This window comes from Anser cygnoides, chromosome 6 (assembly GCF_040182565.1).
Source record: "Anser cygnoides isolate HZ-2024a breed goose chromosome 6, Taihu_goose_T2T_genome, whole genome shotgun sequence".
Classification (NCBI taxonomy): domain Eukaryota; kingdom Metazoa; phylum Chordata; class Aves; order Anseriformes; family Anatidae; genus Anser; species Anser cygnoides.
In genome coordinates, this window is record NC_089878.1 from 35,322,687 (window position 1) to 35,345,880 (window position 23,194).

At 38.7% G+C, this 23,194-nt stretch overlaps 1 protein-coding gene and 1 long non-coding RNA gene across 16 annotated transcripts in view; one reads left to right on the forward strand and one right to left on the reverse strand.

Moving 5' to 3' along the window:
- R3HDM1 (R3H domain containing 1) overlaps window positions 1–16,547 on the forward strand; it is an 80,246-nt gene extending 63,699 nt beyond the window's left edge. For 10 of the 14 annotated variants that reach the window (XM_048062753.2, XM_048062747.2, XM_048062749.2 and 7 more), the window contains 10 exons: window positions 316–436; window positions 5,011–5,165; window positions 5,724–5,872; window positions 7,351–7,469; window positions 7,982–8,149; window positions 11,246–11,415; window positions 11,641–11,791; window positions 13,206–13,288; window positions 14,112–14,196; window positions 15,132–16,547. In XM_048062753.2, the coding sequence (XP_047918710.2) occupies window positions 316–436; window positions 5,011–5,165; window positions 5,724–5,872; window positions 7,351–7,469; window positions 7,982–8,149; window positions 11,246–11,415; window positions 11,641–11,791; window positions 13,206–13,288; window positions 14,112–14,196; window positions 15,132–15,499 (1,569 nt within the window). In that variant the 3' untranslated portion in view covers window positions 15,500–16,547. The remainder of the gene's footprint in view (window positions 1–315; window positions 437–5,010; window positions 5,166–5,723; window positions 5,873–7,350; window positions 7,470–7,981; window positions 8,150–11,245; window positions 11,416–11,640; window positions 11,792–13,205; window positions 13,289–14,111; window positions 14,197–15,131) is intronic. The other 4 variants (XM_048062757.2, XM_048062758.2, XM_048062760.2 and 1 more) reach the window with 2 other exon arrangements.
- A 223-nt stretch (window positions 16,548–16,770) lies between these two features.
- Window positions 16,771–23,093, reverse strand: LOC106039340 (uncharacterized). Of its 2 annotated transcripts, none has more exons than XR_007162907.2 (3): window positions 22,378–23,093; window positions 22,106–22,220; window positions 16,771–19,438 (listed from the first exon to the last, which is right to left on the reverse strand). It is a non-coding gene; the product is annotated as an uncharacterized lncRNA (long non-coding RNA). The 2 variants fall into 2 exon arrangements; XR_007162909.2 differs by having other exon boundaries at window positions 22,152–22,220; window positions 22,378–23,092.
- Between the last annotated feature and the right edge of the window lie 101 nt (window positions 23,094–23,194).

Below are 23,194 nucleotides of genomic sequence, written 5' to 3' on the forward strand. Positions count from 1 at the left end.
TTCCTCTGGCATTGGCTAAAATGACATGTATTGTCACCAGAGAGACTGCTAAAAACAGTTGATGAAAATAGTGCTGATGTAGGGGAATTTAGTATTTTGGAACTTATTTCTTCTACAATGAAAGTACAAGAAATCAGCTGTTAAAAGAGAGACTTTATATAATACAGAGTAAGTATTTTTATTTGCTAAAGCATTTAACATTAGTTGCACCATTTAAGTTTTGCGCCTCTTTTATTGTGTGCTTCTTTTTGCGTTTGTGTGTGCCTGTTATAAACTTGCAAGTAGTGCATCTCTTTAATTGTCATTTGTCTTTAGATGCCAGCTTGTTATTGTACACCCAATCAGTACCCGCACTCCAGCCAACAGTATCGACCTGTTTCTGTCCATTACAACACGCAGCAAAACCAACCATTGGCACAGCCTGGACAGCAGACAGGTTTGTTGAACTTAATTCAGCATTTTGAATACCTTGTGTGTGTTTTTTCCCGTTTTAAGGTGAATAAATAACTTTAAATGAGGTAACACTGCAGAGATACACCTTATCTCTTGTTTTGAAGTTTCAGTTACTAATTTTAGATGTGGCATGAAAACGCTGCTATGCAGACGATGTTGGTGATACTGTCTTTTTTTAAATACAGTTGAAAATAATATGGAGTAATTTTTTCTGTCCTTTGACTAAAGGTATCTGGGTATTGAACAGTATATATTGTGAGACTTAAGTGGCTAGAATTAGTTTTCTGATCCTTCTGTTTTGGTAAAGGCTTCTCTACTGTTTTTGACTTACCTTTCTATGAATGTTATCAAGCTTTATGTTTCCCTGCTTTCCTCTTGCCTTTTTTTCTTTCTGAGTTAAGTATAGCTATTATATTCTAGTAGTCTGCCTACTTAGAGATATTCTTACAACTTCTTCAGTAAGGTTTGGGTTCCTGAAGCAAATTCATTTCTGAGTAGTATCTTAACCGACAGTAAAAACTTTCAGAAGTAGCTAGTGGTATTTGAAGGCAGATAACATTTTGGCTGAGTCCCTTAAAAATCAGGGATTTCGTGTCCTTTTGAGGTTCTTTCAGAAACAAAGTGTTTTTTTTTGGTTTTTTTTTTTTGCCCCCCAGACTGTGTGGTGGTGGGGTTTTATGTTTTTCTGTTTTTTTAACAGGAATATGATGAAAGATCACCTCTTACAAATAAATACTAAATGGATTTCTTTATAGTTGTGCTATTAAGTAGCCAGTAAGAAAGATGTCGTCTTTAGTAGTACGTAGTGTAGTTTTCTGTAGTCCTTCTAGGAAGAGATCAAATATCATCAGTGCTGGAAGTTGTTATTCAGGGTTCAGTTGACAAATTTGTGGGATTATTTCACTGCAGAATCATCGAGATACCCATTATGGTAGACTTGTCAGATCATCTTAAAGTACTGTTAGTACCTGCTTATTGCAAAACAGAACTGCGCTTTGCACTCTTTAGAAGTACGTTGACAAATATTCAAAGAATAAATATATTCTTTTCTTTTGCTACTTGCTTTATCCATCTGTGTTAAAGATGTGATGTCCAACTGTATTCCACAACCCTGCTTTCCTTCCTCAGAATACTTAATACACAGACTGCTTAATAGCAAAACGTCTGAGGCTCAGCTGGGGTTACTTCCCCATTCATGGGGACTCTGTAGGAGAATAGGAGGTGAACTCTCAGAGGTAGCCAGGTGTATACATGTAGCTTAATAAAAATCTGAGTTTGAAAGCATGGGGTGCTGTGCATCAGTGTTAAGATGCAAAGGGAGGAATCGGTTACTATTAGATAAGTAAGTTTGTTTCTTGTATGTTTTCAGCTCTTGATGCTTTACTTGAATTTCACCGTCTGTAACATGGACGGGTGAAAAGTAGCAGCCACTAAAATCTCTTTCTGTCCTAGAAGAAATAAATATAATAAAGGGAGAAAGAAAGCTGTGCAGACAACTCTTACTACTTTGATAAGGTACCTTGTGCCTCTAATCGCAATATCAAGGGATCTTGTTAGAGTAGTGAAAGGATGGTCCGGCCAATAATTCCACTCATTCCTGCTTGGTTACTTGGTGTGTGATGGAGAGAAATATTTTATATCTACACTAATGGTAGAGAGAAATATTTTACTAGCAACCAATTGCTACCTCGCCATTGCTGCCTTTCATTTACTGCTTTATAGACAACTCTGAATCTCCATTCTGGACATAAAAAGGTTCCACATCATATTTTTTGTTCTGCAAACTGCTTATGAGATCGTATGTTTCGTAATTACCTCTCTTGTAGGTTTATTTTAAACATTTGTGCTAAGCTAACACAAAGCTACATCTGAAATGGTTGATATTTACTAGCGATGGCTGTTGTTGAGATGAAGGACAGCATGCTACTTGGCTAACATGGCAACGAGTCCCTTGGGTTGGGGCCCTTCCAACTGTGGCTATTCTGGGATTCTGGGTCTGGTCAAGAGTGACAACAAACAAATCCTGTATTAAATAAAAACCAGGGGGTTTACTCATTTTGTAAAGTGGTTACTAACTCTGAAATTGCTTTCCAAACGCAAAGTTAGATAAAAGGTGACAGCTTCTGAGAGCGTGGCAACTGAAGCCGCGTTTGGTTTAACGTTATGGGATGGCCTGACTTTGAGCTGTTGAATTCGGGGCCGTAACACTGTCTGAGAGGTTTAGATTTCTCACAGTGAACCGGTCTCTTTTTCAGCTGCTTCCTGGCTTCCTTTCTAAAGGGGTTTCACCTGTAATATTTAGTGTTGTTTTTTTTCACTAATATTTTAAATGCTTTGTGTGCCCAAAATACAGAAGGAAACTCTCTGAAAGAAAACAGCATTTCATGTCTTCGTGATCGTGAGGGCCCACTGACCAAAAGACCTAACTGTAGGTTGATTAAAAGTCTTATCTGAACAGCAGTTACTGTAGGAGCATCAGCTGAAGTTCAACTAACTTCTGCTACAAAACTGCCAGCCATCACTGTCACAGTAATAATAGCTCTAGTTGTAACAGATACCAAGCCTTACTCAGAGCTGGTTAACCAGGTTATCATACTTTCGTGTTCTTGAACAAAAGCCATTTCATGCTCTTAACATGTTATTCAGAAAATGTATTTCTGTATCCTGTGGGTTAATTCCTCTTACGTTAAGTGATTACTTATGGAAATACCAAGAAACATGCTTCTTTTTGTAGCTGCTTCTTTTTGTAGCTGCTGTTCTGGAATATTTCTCGGTAATGAGGCAGTCTGTTCAGGCAGGTGCGGGTTTTCTTTTTCTGCTGAGTGTTGCATTTCTGTCATACCACTTTCTATGCAGAGGTGAAACTGGGAAACTAAAAATAGAGTATTCTTCAGAATGCTGTGGGGAACCTTCTTGGCACTCAGTTTATATTGTTCCAGTACTCTGTGCTTGCAAAATTGATTATGTCTGTCGCTGAAAGTGTCAGGAAAAAAAGCTGAAAAATATTCACAGCTATGTTACAGTGCTGGGGAATTGAGGGCTTTAGATTGCAGATGTGGTGATTGTATCTGTTGTATACTGCAACTTTGCATTCTATTGCTTTTTAGGTGCCATAGATCTGGTAACAAAGCACATTTAAATATTTTGTTTGTTACAGGTATGAGAGATGGATTTTTCTACACGGTCCAAGTTTAGTTATTAAAAATTGTAACTACTAATCTCTATTCGAGCATGCATGGTTGTGAAGTTACATAGTACTCTGAAAATATTGATAGTGTCTTCTGTGTTTCTAATGAATAGCTCTCTTGGTTTTAACGAATTGAACCTTCTTCCCTTTAATTTTGTCAAGCAATATTTGGTCATGTTCACAGGCTTTGTTAGTCTTCATTGTTGCAATTTCTATAAGAGAGATAGCCAGATGAGACTTAATTCATAATGTCCATTGTACCTTGAATGTATGTAATCAATGAATGTCTCTGGGTTTTGTTTTACAAAAAAAAAAAAGTGTTTATGTTAACTGAATAATTTTCTAAATAGACCAAGGAATTTTAAAACACAATTTAAAAAAAAAAATCCAAGTGACTTTTTGCAGCTGTATCTGCTTTAGTAAATATAGTTCCATATCAAGCCAGGGAGCATGGGGAATGTTAGATTCCTTGGAATGTGAATCTGTCCAAGTTAATAAATACAGGACTCCTCTTGCCATCGGTGCTTCCTGACAAGCCCGGTTTTGTTACTTGGGAGTGGCAACTGGCTTTGTCTCAGAAACACAGTTAGTTATGGTTTTGTTGCTGATGTGGTAAGTAGTCAAGCACATAACCTGGATGATGGAATAGGACAAAAAGAACTTGTGTCCTGCATGTGTTTTCCTGTTTGGCACTCGTGCTTATTTTTTTCACTATTTGTGACTATTTTTTTGTTTAGGACATTTTTGAAAGACAGCAAAGGGTGCCAGCTTAAGCAGTAATAAAGTGTTGTGGAGGCACTATAGAGGGGTGAATATGAAAAATCAGTTTGGTTTTGGTTGTTGTTTTTAAAAGGACTTGCACAAGTGCATTGCACAGTGTGCTTCAGCCTTGACTCATAGGTGAGGTACTTTCATCCTGGGGCACCTGAGATGCTAGCAGAATTCATCATAAGCAGAATTTCAAAGCTGAAGTACTATAAACAGCCTTGTTCATAATAATAGACAATTGATTGTTTTTGACATTATCTAGCATGATTTTTTCAAATGCTTTCAGCTTTCACCAATCAAATCAAGGTGTCAACGCATGTAACTCAGAGTGCAAAGAAATACTGCAAGCATGTGAGTGCAGCATTGCAGATAGTATGTGCGGTATTTAATGGTGGGGCCAGGTGGATGTAAATTAATAAAATTTGTTGACTTTTAATGTTGGCTTCTTTCTATATGCATGGTAAGTTCAAGTCTTAAGAAGTTGCCAGATGTAAAAGGCCATTGGAAAATGCCACACATACCTTTTCATACAAGCAGCTCTGTATAAAGTGTGTTACATTTAGACAGTTCTTTCAAAATAATATTTAAATGTATAATTTCAGGTTACCAAGTTTTGCCTAACCAGCAGCAAAACTACCAGGGTTTAGTTGGAGTTCAACAGTCTCAGAATCAAAATCTAGTCAGTGGCCAACACAACAATGTTGGGAATCAAATTCAAGGTGTGATTGTTCCATATCCTTCAGTGCCATCGTATCAGGTGGGTAATTTACTCATAACTTTTCAGTCATTCTTCTGTACTTTTGAGTGATCTTTTTTTTTTTTGAAGTGCATTGCTTTGTAAATGCAAGAAAGCTGCAAGTACATTTCAAAGGTGACTTGGAGGAGAGAAATATGTATATAAAAAAAAAAAAGATGATTGAAGCATGAAGCAGACCTATCACAAATTCACAAATTTTCTTTTGAATAGTAAGTGCTGCATTAATAGTGGTTCAGAGGATAGGGAAGAAAAAGCTTGTAAGAATTCCACCCACTCCAGTCCTTAACTATTGTAGAGAAATTCTTTTGTTAATTTATGGAGTCCCTTGGAACTATTTCCATTTTTAGGGAAGAAGGTAAAAACTTTTGTTTTATAAAGCACTATTATTTCAACTCATGTTATCGCTAGTGTTCTGGATTTAGAGAACTCTGGTAGATCTTTGTGGTTTTGTTTTGTTTTCCAAAAAAAAAAAAAAAAAAGCCTTAAAGTAGGTAATGGTCAAGAGGCAGAAGGAAACATTTTTTGCACAAGAGTGTCTTAACACGTTCTCAATTTTAGGTTTCGGTGCCTCAAGGTTCCCAGGCAGTGCCCCAGCAGACATATCAACAGCCTGTAATAATTCCCAGTCAGTCAAATCAAGGATTGCCCACAACAGGAATGCCAGTTTACTACAGCGTCATTCCATCAGGTCAACAGAATAATTTAAGGTTGGTTATTTGATTTCTCAGCAACCAGGTTTAATTGTCTTGTAGTAACTGATAGAATCTGCTACGTTACTGCGTGTATTAAAATATATTTTAAAGGTAGACTTAAAAATGCTTTATTAGCTGTTTTTTCTCTTATGCAATTCAGTGTTTGTGTCATCACGGCATGGCTTCGTCACCTCAAATGAATCTGAATTCTTGTTCTTTGTACTCAAAGGGTTCTTAACCTTTTCTTCCATAGTTACGTTTGAGGCTCAGTGAATTCACATGTAGACGTAATCCCAGACTTGTTTTTTAAATAAGTTTTATTGCTTATTCTCTTGCATCACTTGCAGTGGCCATCTCTATCAAACAGGGTAACTTCTGCTTGGAATTCAGAGCAGACTAGCAGCTAAGGACAGCAATGTGCATTTATCGCAGTAGATAGTGGTAGTGTTTTTTAACAAAAGAAACGTGTAATACTGTTCTGCAAGAACTGAATAGTCTCAAACCTATGAGTCACCACTGAGAACTATAATCATTAGACAGATGAGAAGCCGTATGAGGGAATACATCCTGAGCAGACTGAAAACTGAAACAGATTGCTTTCAGAGTTTGGTTTGTTTCAATAGCATCTTTAAATTAAAATCATATACTTGGCCCATGGGACAAAGGATGGGAAAATTTTCATGTGAAGTTACAGGTGAAAATGGATTCCCAGTGGAGGCTTAAAAAGATCGTCCCTCGTTTTTTCCGTAGTATGAAGTTATAAAAACTTCTTTCTCATTCCCTCAGAGCGTTTAGTTCATCTGTTGATGAAAACCTCAACTTCATACTGAAGTACCAGATGCCATAGGCACCATCCTGCTTGTAGTCCACCAACCTGATGTTCTGCCTCTGGCAGAATGATCAGTTACTGTTATGATAGAATTATGTCTGTTATTTACTTGTTTTTGCCCTTAATGCCCTGAAAAATACCTGGTATAAATAAACTTCTTTATTCTTTTTGTATTACAAACAAATGCAAGGCTGTTTCTTTCCTTGAGTCTTTTTCCATGACCAGGTATTTTTCTCCTATTTGGTAAAGCCATGGTAAGGCAACCCCTGCAGGTGTCAGTTTAGGCTGCGTTACTCTGCACTGAAGCAGAGGAGTGCTCTCATTCTGTGTGCTGAATAGCACGGGGCCAGCCTCCAGCTGAGTAGTCAGCATCTGAAATCCTTGTGGCAGGTTTTGTGGTGGCCATTTAACCAAGACCTAATTATGGTTAATTAAGACAATGAACTGCTATTTTTTCATATTCTATGTATCTTTATACCTATATAGTTCTCTTTGCACAAAGGTGGTATATCAAAGTAAGTAAATTAGTACTGTTTTTGATATATGCAGATCGTAAGTTATAGCCAAGGAAGAGCTATGAAACTTCTGTCTTCTTCAGAAGCAGATTTCTGGGTGGGGAGTAGGCAGGAATATTACTGATTGAATTTTTTTATTGTTATTATAGTTCATCAGTAGGATATTTGCAGCCTCCTGGATCAGAGCAGATACAGTTTCCTAGAACATCATCACCATGTAACTCTCAGCAGCTTCAAGGACAGCAGTGTGCAGGTTGGAGGACTGAAGGTTTTTTTTGTTTGTTTTTTTGAAAGACTTACAAGTTTCTAACAATTATTATGCTGGGTGATTGCATATGGGTTTGATTTAGAATTAACTATTGTATTTCCTTCTGTATGCTGTGTTTAAAATTATATTGCAAGCAGGTTAACTTCACATCTTTAATTTATCACTGAGAGCCCTCAAGTTACTTTCTTAGAATTCAGTACTGTATGGCATAATGGCTTGCAAGTCAGCTTTTGAATTGAGACAGACATGGGAACAATGCATTCTCACCCAAATGACTTTAATCTTTTCCTCAATTATGGGAGCTACGTGGGTCTGATTTATTTATTTATTTTTGGAGTTCCTGAGAAGAGACTAAAAATTGTAATCATTCTGGGTCTGGATTGAGACGAGTAGTCATTTTTTTTTTACTGTTGAAGGGGGAAAATGAAATACTCATAAGCTGGGGGGGGGGGGTGTTCTGTTTTCCTGTTCGTTTTTTCTGTTAGCGTTATTTACTGCTTCTGCTTTCATAGTTTATAGCAACCATTCAAGTCAGAAGCCATCACCTCCTACATTATTGCCACCTTCATCAAAGTCAAAGCCACAACAGGCTGCTTCCATTGTGCACTACAGCATAGTGTCTCCATCCTCATCATGTAAAAGTTCACCCACTGGTCTTTCCATCATGCAGCCAATAAAAGGTATATTTTATTGGGATTTTCATCTACGCCATTCTGTCTAGAAATCTGTTGTAAATGGTCAGACTGATTTCCCGGCTCCCTGCTAGAACAGTTGTGACTTGAACGCCATCTCTTCAAATACTATTTTTAATTCTTCATTGAAATTGCTATCATTGTAACATTAAAAATGACAACTTTTGAACTGAAATGAAACAAAAGCCAACCTCCCGTGGGCAGCTTGGAGGCAGCCTTCTTCAGCAGAGAAGAATGTCACTTAGCAGAAGCATTTAAATCAGGTTTGGAATGTTTCAATCTTTTACGTAATTTTTAAAAGGCATATAAATAGCAGTTTCAGTGGGGTGTGAAAACAGCAGTGACATAGAGCTTGTCTTATGCATGAAATGTTTGTAAATATTAACATCCAAACACTTAAAACCTCTGAATTTCAAAAAACAATTATCATAAAATTGGGCTGGTTAGGAGGTTAAGAGTATGAAGGTTAGCCTTCAAACCAGAGGTTATAGATCAATCATAGTGAGTAGTACTGCCCTTATTTCACTGATAGGGAGTTTGATGCATCAGAGGGATTTGGTTGGCAAAAAAAAAAGAGAGTAATCTCAAATACTGCTATCTCAGTATTTTGCAAGCAAGTAATAGATTAAACAACTAGGTCAGTGACCTAGATTCCACTATAGATGTGATTGTTCTTACAAACATTTAAGATATTTTTAGAGCCTGTTTATTAGTAAATAGGTAACATCCAGTTAAGTGGCAAGATAGCTGTTCACAGCAGTTCTGGTTTTGTTTCCATTTCTTCAACACTTCAAGTTTGTTTGGGTGTAGTTCTTGAAGACTGTCATTTCAGGATGTCCAAAGTTGGTCTAGCACTACTTTGTTCTACCCTTATCTTGGTAGTTTTGGTTTTATGCAGTTTTGAAGGCCTGATTCAAAGCTGTTGAACTGTGATTTAAACAAGTTTGGGGAAGGGGAGAGCCTCTGTGACAGAGAACAAATATTGAGTGAATAAAGAAAAGCATGCACTTCAGCAGCAGCGATACTGAGATGATACCTCAAGGTGATTGAGGCGAGGACGATGAGGACGTGCAGACAAGCAGCTGAGTGGTGTTTCTGTTCCTCTAAAAAATTTGTAGAGGACCGGACTCCAAATCTGGGAGACTTTCAGGGATTTCTTCTGTGTTTTTTCCTCTCATGCGTTTTGATAATTGAAGTGTCTGCAGACAGACCTATGCCTTCGATGACACTTTATTTCAAGCATGCTTGTTTAGGCAAAGAGTTCCATTTGTTTTCACTTACTGAAATGCTGTGGAACTAGTAGAAGTAGAAAGAACCAGCATTTGGGGGATTTACGGAGGGTGTTTTTTTGTAGTTTAAGTAGAATTTTCAGATTGTGACACTTATTTTAGAAATGGTGCTCCTGGTAATTCTGAAATGCGTGTTTTTGCTGGGCATTCTTATTGAACAGAGATGAGACAAAAGAGTTGTATGGCAAGTGCTGCAGAATACTATAAAATACTATATTTTAAGACAGGGAGATGTAAATATACCATTTTAATGTTTATAAATATATGCATAAAAATGATTTTTTTTCTTGTGTAAAACGTAGTGTGTATATAGATGTTTGCCTGGTACACCTCAAGTATATAAGTGTATGGGGTTTACATAAGCTTATGGCTTTGCCACTTGGAAACTTGTGGCATGTGTTGTTCTGATTGTGTAGCAGATATCCATAAGTAGATGTGTATTTTATTTTGCCATGCAACAAAATAGAACGATTCTCAGTGTGGCTCTTACAGGGACACTCAAATTTATATCCACTGAAATTGGTGAGGTAATCTGATGATTACATCTAAGTCTGTAATACATGGGTAGAACGTTTTTGCCATTGAAAAGATTGGAAAGAGTATAGATGTGAAAGTACTGCTTTTATCACTTTATTTTGATAAAAATCAGTATAGTACGTATTTCAGAATACAGTTTAGAAAAGCTAATATAGTTTTATTATTATGAGTTTGTTATTCTGTTATTTGGTTTGCATTTCAAAGGAGTCAGATTGTTTCTTCTTGGACCGTAGGAGCAGTGAAAACAATAGCCCATATAAAATGCATTCGTGTTTTGTTTTTGTTTTGTTTTTTAATCCATACTGACTTACTGTTCCTAACTGATGCTACAACATAGATGGTGAGTTCAGAAGATTGTAGGCCCCATCTTTATAGGTGGATGATTAAATGCTGTTTCAATCACATATTTTAATCATTGTTTCAAAGAAATTATGTAAGCAGTGGGTAGAGGAGAGAAGGAAATTGAAAACAACCATTTTCTCGTAAACACGACATTATGTAAGTTACCTGGGAAAGGGAAAGGGATGGGTCAACAGGCAGAGGACCAATTCTCAGGAAACCTCTTGTCACGACTCCTTACATGAAACCGTAGTGAACAGCATCGGCTGTTTGGCCATTTTCTAGCTGGAGTTTCTGTACCTACCACAGTGGCAAAGTGATACAGGATGTGGGGATCAACTTGCAGTCTTGCAGCCTCTGCAGTCTTGCAGTCTTTGCCCAGAAAAACAATCTCAGTTACGTAAAAATCCGTTGTAAAATGTGTAAGTGAGGGTAATTTTGTCTCGGACTGAAGATTAATTAGGTCTTTCTAATGCATGACATCATATCAGAGAAAACATTTGGTGTATATCATGTAAACTAACTAGGTAAACTCTGTTTTTAAATGATGCATATTTTTTTGATAGGACATGTTCTTCAGCGCATTACTCTGACAGTAACTACAATGAATGTTGAGTAATTTCAACTACTGTTAAATACAATTTATTTCAAAAAATATTCTCAATACTGAGTTTCATTGGTTCCATTTATCTTTTATAGTTCTGGGAAGCCTTCTCAAGTTAGTCTAGTGCAGATTTATCTGATAGTGGAAATGTAATTGTACAGAAGATACTGTCCTAGTTTTCTGCAACTGAGCAGCTTACTTAGCAAGATGTCCATTCTGTTGTTTCTCTTTTTTTTATTTTACGTTTTTTCTTCTAAAATGAAAGTTGAAATATATGATAAACTAACTGCATTCTACTAATTTCTCATCTTGCAGCAGTAGCAGCACCACCAGGTGGAGGAGTAGTAATGATGCAGCTCAATATACCTAACAATCCTCAGCCTCGGAACCATTCACCTCCACAGTGGAAACAGAATAAGTACTACTGTGATCATCAAAGGGGGCAGAAGTCCACAGAACTTAGCACTTTAGACAGTGCTGCACAGGTATGAGCTTTTTGATTTGTTTTCCAGCATGACTTATTTGCATAAATTGCATCTCTGCATGTCATTTTGTGTTGTTTTTTTTTTTCCCCAAGACTTCTTTTGGGGGAATAAAATCTGTTCTGGTGGTACTTAATATACCAATTTTAATTTTGCTTCCAGTGTTTGAATGCTGTAGATGTCATTGCTCACCTAGATACTTTCTAAAACACTAACTTGTTTATCCAGTTGCAGCATAGTCCTCAAGTAGGTAGTCCCGTCACCTCACCGGCCCAATCACCAGCACCAGCTCAGCTATCAAACATGAAGAACATCCGTCCCACATTAACACCTCTTTCTATTGTGCCCCAGTTTTCTAGACCTTTCGTCCCTGGACAAGGTATATTTTTAGTTAACTAAAATACTTCTGTGGTTTTATTTTCAATAAATGCTTTAAAATACAAGTTATATAAGGATTTTGTGACAAACTATGGCTCACTTGAGTAGTAATGCTAGTGAAGCAAGATTATCAAAACTACCCACCCTTGGATCATGCACAATTTGACCTTACCGCTCTGCGCTGATATCATTCCCTGTATTCTCAAACGCCTCGATCTTTTGCTGTTGGACCTTCTATAACTCACTAGCTTTCTCACATGAGACATTGCCCACTTTAGAATTGAAAATATTAATAAAATGTTTGATATAATTTAGTTTTAAGTTTTAACCATAAATCAAGAACTCTACATATATTTACAAAAGGCATAAATTTAGAGCTACAAAGATAAATCACGTGGGACTAGCTGATCGTAATACATTGGGTGGTAATGGCATCTTTTGGAGAAAAAGACACAGAAATGTCATGTGAAGATGAATGTTCTGCCAAACCTCATTCAGTGATGATGCATTGAATCAAACCACTGCCTAAGTGAATTCTTCATTCCTTTTAGAACAACTAGCATGATAGAAGAAGAAAAAAAATCCTTGTAGAATAATTTAATTCATTCCTCTGCTGCCATGTTATCAGAAAACAGAAAATAGGGAATTTTCACTGAGATGTGATAGTTAGAAGTTTGAAAACAAATGATGAAATAAATCCTGTGTCAGTGACCAAAGATGTCCATTATGTTTGGACATCTGCAGTTCTCAAACTTGAAATTAATGGGTCTTACTTTATACAAAAATTGCATTAAAGTAAAAACAAAACTTATAGAAAAATCTGTTAGGTCTTCCTTACTGATAGAGAAGACCTTATTTTCTTTTGTTTGTCTTTGTCTTACCTTCTGCATGATCATTACACTATTGCTTTGTGTACCATTCCTCTTGTAAAAAAAAATTCCAGGTTGCCTGTTGTAAACTATGTCCCTCAACTTTCTTAATCTTCTGTGATTATTAAAAATTTCTGTTCACTGATTGTGTGGATCCTTGGAGCAAAAAGGAGATACACAGATGTACCTGGCACTCATCAGGGATGTTACCATGGAAATGGTTAAATGGTTACCCTGAGAGCAGCCTCATTAAGCTCATTTTGATATGACAGGATTTAGAGAAGACTGCAGTTAAGGGAAAGAAAATAGTATGTTTTTCAGTGTAACTCTGAAATGCAAGAGCCTTAAGCTTGTAGCTTTCCACCTTGTGATCAACATGACTTACATACATGCACTTACTTAATTGTGCCAAATCTTGTTTTCTTAGCTTAGCCAAATACGCTGCTTTGTGCATAGTCATTCTGCTTTCTCTTCGGTGTAAGAGAATTTGGAGAGAGTTTTTATATTACAGAAAAAAAAAACCTTCTAATTACCTTTCTCTTTAAGGAGATGCCAGATACCCATTGCTCGGCCAGCCCCTGCAATACAATCCACCATCTTTATTACGTGGACAAGTAGCAAGCCAACAGGTATTAAAGAGAACACTCTCCTGGCAACACTGAAGAAAACAATTCAGGACTACAGTTACAATAACCGTGAACAGGAGAATATATTATTGCATTAGAAAAGTAATTGATTGGAAAGCACTTGCTTCCCAATAACTGGTTTATTCTGTGTTGATACTTTCCATTGTTCCTGTTGTAAAAATATAGAGAAGCGTTATTATGAAATGTAGCTTTTCTTTTGAACTGAAATTCCAACCTACAAAGGAAGATAGAAGGCCCAGTGTAGAATATGGATTCTGTGGGAGGCAGTTTGCCAGCAGCTCCAAAAATCGGGGAGAGAGTGTTTGTTTAAAAAGATTGTTTTATTTGAATAACAGTTTTTTTTAAAAATAGAAAGTACATATGGGTATTTCTAAGCAGAGAGTGGCTTTGTCTCTTACAAGAAAGCCAAAATATTAAGTGTTGGCAAAGCTCACAAGTCTTGCTATCTATTTAATTTCTGGGACAGACACAGACCCCCTGCCTCTACCTTGCTCAGTTCTACCTGAGATCAGCCAGACGATGTGCTGGGTTTGGGGGCGGGGATGGATTTTTCTTCTTCCAAGAAGGGTTGAGGTGATTTTTCGTCATTTGCTTCCTTTCTTCTGAAGTCAAGGATTGAATGCCCCTGACTGCAGGATTGCTAAACTCTGTGACTAAAATCAGACATGGAAATCTTTTCTATACCACGGTAGCACAGGTTACTTTTCAGACATTCCTCTGCACCATTTTTCACTGAGCTAACCCAGATATTTCAAAATACTGATGCGCTGTCATTAAAGTATATCATTTATATCCATCTCTCCAGTGTCAGCCTGGAAGCAGACATGGAAACAGGGGGAAGAAACCAGCAAAGAAGGCTGCTTCAACAGATCTTGGTGCGGGAGAACCAGGTACAGAATTGCTGATTGACACAGTCCTCCAGCAGAACAAATTGTGGCGATAGGCTAGGGATGTAACGAGAACAGCACAGGTGAGAAAAGGACCAGAATGAAGTGTGACTGGACAGGAGTGGGCATGGCAAACCATGGAAACAAAGATGGACAGAAGACTTGATTAGGAGAGAGGAAAGATAAATGAGAGAGAGAGGAATGAGAAAAGCGTAGTTTTGAAAGCTGGAGAAAAGGCTAGAGAAGACCAGGACTGGACAGTACTAAAAGGAAAAGCAAGTTTACTGGATGCAAGCCAAGTCCAAAACCCTTCTCCCATAATATAGTAAACGCGTACCCCTTCTTCCTCTTACTTTTGTGAAATCATACATAAACCAAAAAAAAGTTAGTACTTAGTTTTTTCCTTCTAATATAAATAAACCCATGAATTTTGGGGACACACTAGGAGATCTGCAGGTTGGGTCTTTGGAGTTGGTAAAAATGTCATCCAAATAAGACCTGACATCATCTATTTTCCCATTTTACTGGAAATTATTTGTGTTGCAAGTGTTACCTACCATCAGCTCTTTGCAGAAAATTACTGATAAATCAGTTTCTAACCATTTACTGGAGAAGATTTTGAGAGAAGAGAGACTAGCCGTTTAGCACAGTGATGTGTGAAGAGTTAACAGGCGAAGCGAGTCAGGTGGTATAGAGAGTTATCAAATCTACTGCAAAACTTGGTGTGGATTCCCCGCCCCACTCTTCTGAGGGGCCTCTTTGTATTCTCAGCTTCTCTGTGACAGCAGAATGCTCTCTGGGTTACCAGAAATGGAGTGCCTGTGTATCAGCATGGCATCAGGCACCTGGAGATACGAGATGAAACAACTCGCTTTCCACTGTGTGATGTATCTTTAAGTACAACCACCGATTTTGATTCCATCTTTTTCTTGTTTCAGTTGTGGGGAAAGTTCTAGAAATAACTGAACTGCCAGAAGGCATAACTCGTATGGAAGCAGAGAAACTATTTGGAGAACTTTTAAAAGTTGGTGCCAAGATTCGGTGGCTAAGGGATTCGCAGTGTCTGCAGACGCAGCAGCAGCAGCACCGTCGTTACTGTGGCAGCGGAGATAGCAATGTGAGCACTGAGCCATCCAAACCCAGTGACTTGGCCTCCACGTACACGGTTCTAGCTACGTTCCCTACGATGTCAGCTGCTCAGAATGCATTGAAGAAACAAAGTAGTACCTCAGTTAACAAGTTCAGGCTGAGAACGAGCAAGAAGCACTACGACTTTCACATTCTGGAAAGGGCTAGTTCTCAGTAGCAGTTCCGTCGGTGGACACTCGGCCTTTACTACTTCATGTCCTCCTCTCCTCGATTGGCTTGATGTTACAGGGTTTCTGCTCTCTTCAGAGAGACTCCTGGGATGTTTTGTCGTGTGGCAGTAACCATTGAAGAATAACCCAGTGATCCAGCGAGATGAAGAAAAAAATATAGAGTTGATCCCAGACAATAGCAAGGCATCACCTTTGAGACAGGCAGCTTTCTATAAGGAATGCCGCTGAAATGCCCCCTACTTTTATAATAGTTTTGTTTTATATTTTTGAATTCTTGTATCAGATCCAAAGTTCTATTGTACAGCAGACATTCATAAAGTCCCACGTTCAGATTTGTATTTTATAATCCCTTTTCACAGCCAGCACGCAGCTGTCCATTCCAAAGCAGGAGCCTGAGGATTGGTGGAGGGGAAAAGAGAACCATGTCCAAGGAATTACACTCATTTTCTAGCAAAGTACCCCAAATCTACAAATTAACCTGTTCCTTTTCCCTTACGTTTTTCTTTTTTTTGTTGTTTTTTAAAGAAAAAATATAATTTTAGTAACTAGCTAACTCCTTAGATGGTTGTTTTCTTTTGAGATTCATTCAAGCAATGTCAAAAGAAATTACAAATTGGTTGTACCCTTGAAGGATTTGCTTCTGATCCAACAAGTCTAATAAGTATTTAAGGGGGAATATGAATAGATTACAAAGAATGTTCACTGAATCACATTTTAATATTTCTTTTTAACAAAAAGGTGAAGAAACTAAAATGTATCTTCACAAGTGACAAAATGTTTGCACTTTAATTGTGTTCCCACCAGTATGAATCTTTCTCTTCCTTTTCACGCTAAGATAATTGTATTTGATAAGTGCTGGAAACCTTTTTAATGGTTTAAGTTTTCATCATTTGCAGATGCTCACTGGACATTAAAGATTAATTGCACATAAAAATGAAACAAACATTTTTTTCAATTTGTGTAATTTGCAAGGCTGTACAATGTGTGCTGATGCAAGCCTTTTTCAGTTCAAGAAAATAAATGTTTACAAACAAACTTTTTCAGTGCACTTGTTTAAACTTCTAGGATTCTTCTGAAACCTTGAGGAACACATCGATGGTTTGGATCCCTTTAATGTGAGAAAATAACTTGTTAATAACATAAATACTAGAATTTCTCAAAGAATCGCTATCTCTGTTCCTCTTCTTGAAGCATTTACTTATGCCAGCCTCCACTTTTTAAATGTTTCCCTATATAGGTAAAACTAGGAAGAAATTGATCAGAGACCACAAGGTGCTGCTCCTGTTTTTATTTTTTTTATTCTTAGCATGGGCACTGACTTGCTGTTTAGACAAGTAATAACTTGTTCCCTTCCTTTACAGCTGTAGTTTTGTAAAACGTGTATTTGTAACTTCCGTAAGTGGAAACTTGAGGTAAATGTTATATTTTAAAATATATTTTACAGAGGGAAAGAAAGTAGAGGCATTAATTTTCATCTTGTATTGAAAATGCTACACTCAACAAGCAAACGTAAACATGTGAAGTGGTAGTAACAGTCCTATGCATGGTCAGATCATTCATGTGATTAATCAAAATATGCAGAAGAAAACTGATCCATCTGGGAATGATGCAGCCTAATGAAGGAGGCATATGGGACCTGATCCTGCAAAATGCCGTAGTGACAGGTATTTACATACTGAAGGTACACTTACGCTTTGATGCTCTCCTGAAGTAGAGGGAAAATGTTCAACTTGAAGCCCTTAGCCAAAACACAGATCTACTTACCAACAGATAAGCAGATTCACTTTGCTAAGTCGATTTTGCTAAAAGGGTGGCTGTTTCTTGGCGTTCTAGTTCATTTACTACTTGAAGAGTCATGCCTGACAGGATGTGTTTCTTCCTCCTGAGGTGGGATTGCTGTAGCTTACTGCACCCCAAACCAGTGCCTCTATCACCCCCAGGTTATGCAGATTACAATATTCCGCTCCTGTCAGCAGCACAGAGGTGATAACACAACCATTGCCCAGGCTCCATCACTGCTGCTTGTCAGTTTTCCAGCACTAGCTCAAGATTACTGTTTTAATCCTGTAAAAGTAGTTAACAAATCAAATGTCTGTAATGACAGGTGTTGAAACCCAGAAAGGCAGCTGCTTCCTGTGGCTAAACATTTCCAGGACGTTGTTCCATAGATGCAGAGGAAGAATGGAGAATGGAGAGTTTTCATCTATTCTGAATGACCTAAGAACAGAGCTAAATATAACGTCAAATCTAAATATTTCCAAAGGATGCTGCATGACTTGCTTCATTTAATAAACTCTCCCCGTAATGACCAAAGAGAAGAAAAAGACGAGAGAGGTAAGCATGGAGAACGTGAGCGAGCCAAACAAAAGGAGGAGAGGAACGGGTGGATTAGGGACAAGTCACAGCCAATATTTCTTAACAACTATGTTGTAAATTTGAGTGAAGTTACTCCAGAAAAAAAAAAAAAAGTGTTAAGTCAGTCAGTTATATTCTAATCCTGAATATGACTCTTACCTACTCTTACTACAGACAGTTTCCCCTTTCTGGGCATGCTTTCTTTCCTGTTAAGTAGGGGCTGTTCTGGTTTTTGATCTGGATATGCTAACGTGTGCCTCACCGATTATAATTAATATGACTTCAGGGGTGTTAAAGGCCTCTGATGTCTAAAATGGGCACAAACTAAAATACTTCTGCTTTACGGTCTTTTGTTCACTCCAGCTGTTGTGCCATTTCATACTGTGTCTAGTAACTGGCCAGGGTTCATCAGCCATCGGCTCTCAAACTTGTTGAACCAGGACCAGCCACACTTTCCTGGCTTTTACACTTCTGCCCCTTTTGGTTCCCTAAAACACCGAAATCTAGGGACTGCACAAAAACCCTGAAACTAGATTTATTCCATAGGTTTGGATCACATTCTACAAAGTAAATGACTGAGCTTTATGGCTTGAAATAGACACTGCATGTAAAACTAGATTCCTCAAGTGTTCTCAGCTAATCCAGAACTAGCATATTTGAGCTTCCTGTCATTCCACATTGAAACTATTTTAAAAGTAAGTAACGGCGAACAGAATTAAATGGGGACCCAAACTATATTGGAGTGACTTAAGGCATTTTATTTGGCTGTAAGCATATCTTAACTGTTAAAGGTGAGGAAAAAGCACTGGAAGGATAACCAGAAAACACGAGCAAATCTGGCTGTTACCTAACCCCCCAAGTGGTAAGGCTACTAAAGTTTTTATTAATGCAGTAACGTTACTATAAAATGCATCCCTGAACTGTGGACAGGCTCAATGTTATTTATGATAGTGTGCTGAAAATGATTGCTTAAAGTCAAGAAAACAAGCACGCCCCACCCTTTGAGCGCACTGAAAAATCCATGGGCATGAGGTTGAACTCAGGAAGATCTACTCACAGCCCTGCAGCGCTGCCAAACGCTGCCCTCATGTTTCATTAAGTCTGGAGTGGTATAAAGCAAAATGTCAGTAAGCTGCTCTTGCACCTTACCCAAGACTCCTCCCTGAGCAAATCCAACCTATTTTAATCTGAAAGCCTTTTCTTTCACTCACATGTGCAGAAGGTGACTGTAAAAGGAAAAGTAGTGGAACATCATCTACAAAGAAAGGACTTGAGTGTTGTTGCGTACTGGCTACTGAAGACGACAGAACTTGGGTGTTCCTACCTGTGCCTGCCCCTTATCTCACTGGGCCCGGGCAGGCAGAAGCCCATCCCTTATGTTTCAAGGTCCAGATGAGGACGGCGGTACAGAGATGGGAGTTTAGTTCTGTTGAAGCATGAGAATAATCATTTAGTATCGAATAAGGCACTTTGATTCGCAGCATGCCTTTCACAGCAAGACCAGTTTTGTTGTCCTGTATTATTCAAGCAGCTCTGTGTCCTTTTCCTATCCAGTAATGCAAGCCATTTCCCTGTAGAGGTAGAATAAAGTTACATTCTCATGCTTTCACACTCATTTGTGCCTTAAAACGGCATATTCGACAAGTTGTTTTGAGTTGATCCTGTAGTAGCTCATTTGGATGTCTGAAAGGGAGTCAAAACTGCAACTAACTCCTAAGAAGATCTAATTTAGCACCATGACATTCTTTTTCCCTAAAAAAAAAAATGGTGTGGGCTGCAATTTCTTGTATTTAGCCCCGAGGCAAGGAACACATATGAAGTTTTAGTGAAAATTGATCAAACCACTTTTATGTTAAGGGTCATGAAAAATTATTGTAGCTCGGAAAGGATTTATTTCAATCCCTTCAGCGTTTTTACAGCTCAGTCTTGTGCCGTCTCTTACAACGTCACTGATGTGCCATCTCTATTTGAAGTCTTGATCCTGCTCACATTTAGTGTGTTTTGGGTTTGGGTATTTTTGGCTAGTGATGTCAATAAGCATAAAAACTAAACAGTGCACAATGTCAATGTGACTTCATTTTGGAAGTCTTAATTCTTGTGTATAGTCGAGAACCCTTAAAAGGGTCCAATTTCCAAAACCTGAACCTTAAGTCTCTTTAAGCTATCTTATTATGGAACAGAAGAGCAAAGTCACTATTCACATCTGAAAGTTTTAGATGTGAGGTCCAGTGTAAATGAGGTTGTCTCTTGGATGCCTTGAAAACGATGCAGTTACGTTGTTACCATAACATGTACCAGCCTCCCTTTGGTTCAGTGTCTGCCTTCTGTGTTTAGGCTTGTAGGGCTGGAGTTGGGACCTGACTGTCTGGCAGCCCCTTGTTAGCAAGGTTTATTTTTTATCTTGCTTGTAACTGCTTGACTACTTTGCAATGTTAGCAGGTTGTTAAAATTTGTCAGGTTGAAAGCGGGTCTTGCTTAAGAGATGATTAAGAAGCATTAAAAATTGGTACAGGGCACAAAGACTGCACCATTTGCTGCTTTTTTTTTTTATTTTTCAGTCTTACTGTTAAAGCAGACGAGCCTAGTCATTATATGGGATGCATGCAACTGTAATGAACTGTTTCTGCACTTCTGAAGAGAAATTTTAATGTCAGATAAGACTAGTGCTGTAAACCAAAGAGCTCTATAGGAAAACCTGTATGTTGCTGACAGTTGTTTGCTTTTAAAACTGGTAAAAAGTATAAAAATAAACTGTGCTGCTGTGTATAATTCTTAGCAGTGAAGTTCATTCTTAATTCAGATCCCATGCCCCAGTTAACTGCGAATCTAAGTTAGACTAAGGATTGGTGATGATAAACTGTGCTGGCAGCAGTGAAGCTTCTCAGACGTAGGCGCAGCAGAGGTAGAAGAAATGCTAGAAGATGGCTGCAGTATGTACTGGCTTCAACCCTAAATGATCTGCTACATTCGTTTTTCCTAAAATCACTTGACAGCTAACTTAAAATATATACATATCTATTTCTAAAAAATGGTCTGTTGCACATTGTGCACAATTTACAAAGGACCTCAGATGGAACTTGAAATGGGGACACTGACATTCTCCTTCTTTCTAACACCTAACTCGTAACTTTTTTTCCACACTAGCTATAAGATTAGTTAGAGAGATGTATGCAGCACAGCCTTGCCCTTCTTAGGGTTTCCAAATTAGTTACTCTAAGAAATAGCACCATTAAGTGTGCTATGATAGCCTACAGTATTGGTTTATAGATACTGGGAAGTACACCACAGCTTGTCTCCATGTTTAGTCAAATTATTTGCCTTTTAACCTGGCTTAAATTGATACTTTGAACTGTTAATGAACCATTGATTAGTGTCAAGTGACCGTGCAATTAAAAATAATTCACTAATAAAAATATTTTCCTGTACAAAGTCAGTCTGCACTGTTGGTCTGTTGTTGTTGCTGCTTTTTATTGCCTTTTTTTTTTTTGAGAGGGGGGTGGTGATTCACCAATCTCTTAAAAATGTAAACAAGTCTCTTGCATTGTTTCCCATACTAATTGCCAAATTCAAGTTTTGTGTATTTTATCTTAAACTAGCTGAAATTTCCCCAAGAGCAACAGATGTGATTTCCATCAAATTTGGATCCATGTGTTCTGAAGTTTCAGACTTGCAATGGCAAATGCTCTGGAGGTGGACTGTGAAGCTACCTCACGCATTACGCAACGTTGCGATTACAAGTTATTTGGGAAACAGGCTGGATGTAATAGAACCCTTTCAAAATCACTTTAAAGACAGGCTCGGGAAGGTTCCCTAATCCACACGTGGCATTTCTTTCCTCTAGGTTCTTATTTGTGTCCCCGCCTAGCGTCTGAGGTGGTGCAACCCACCCAACTCCAGCCCTCTGCCCTGCACTACAAATGCTCCCTATGCATGGCGTGTTCTGCTGCTTCTCAGGGACACCTGCCTGAGGGGCTCTCAGATTAATTAGTTATACCTGCAGAGGCATGTGCAACTGCAGCAACTCAGTGACCCTACAGTTAGAGAATTATACTTGTTACATTTTAATTATTTGAAAATTTAAATACTTCTTCATGATGTAAAGATTTTACACTCTCACCAAATGTGAAGTATGTACACCCTCACAAAAGTCACCTATCCAGTCATTAATAACCCTTTCACTTTTACGTTTAAACAAAATTCCTTTCTTGAAGTGGTATAAAGTTTTTTGAGAATCATACTTGCAAAATAATTTCCCAAACAAGTGGTGTTCAGCACCTCGCTCACCCTTCTTGTGCAACTCAGCTTCTAACTGGAGGTTCCAAGTGAGGGGTGGGTGACAAATGCAAACTGCAGCTGTTGGGAATGCCATGAGAATGAGTACAGCAATGTATCAAACTTCTACATCGAGCTTAAGATGCCTGTACAAATTATACCCTAACCTCTTCCTTTACATGAGCATGCATAACAGATATGACTTTTTGTTCATCTCTGAGAAATGTGTACTGTTTACCTTGCTACCATCCAACCTTTGGCATTGCTCTTAAATCCAGAAAATCCAAAAGATGCAATCTCAGCAGAAAAGCCGCAGTATGTAGCGGTCAGTGACTTTCAGAAGCCTGCAGAAGCGCAGTGTGCGTATACAAAACTTGCCCACTAAGCAGGATGACCGTGACACGCTTTCCACATGCTGCACCTTGAAATAGGTAAAACGCTTTTTGTGTATTGTTGTTAACATTGATTTGCCCCTTGCCATTACTGAGAAAAGTCTTTTAGTCGTCACTATCTGGTACTTTCCTCACTACACTTCTGGTTCGTCGCTGTAACTGTGCTCTTCCACTGCTCTCTGACATAGCATCACAGAACCATTAAGGCTGGAAAAGCCCTCCCCGACCACCTGGCCCAACCATCACCCCACCACCACTGTCACCCACTGAACCACGTCCCCAAGCACCAGCTCCAACCTTTCCTTCAACACCCCCAGGGTCGCTGAGGCCACCACCTCCCTGGGCAACCCGTCCCAACGCCTGACTGCTCTTTCTGAGAAGAAATGTCTCCTCATTTCCAACCTGAACCTCCCCTGGTGCAACCTGAGGCTGTTCCCCCTACCCCCATCACCTATATGGCATCCAACCCCTCCACTTTTCCCTCAGGAGCGCCCCGCGCCCTGCCACCCCCTCTCCCCCTCCTTGCCCCCAGCTTTATCCCTGCCCGCAGGCGCCAAGATGGCGCCCGCCCCTTCCCCCGCCCCGTCCCGGCGCGGCCGGCGGGCGCCAATCAGGAGGCGGCTTTCGGCGCACGCACGCGGGGGGCTCTTGGGGGCTGTTGGG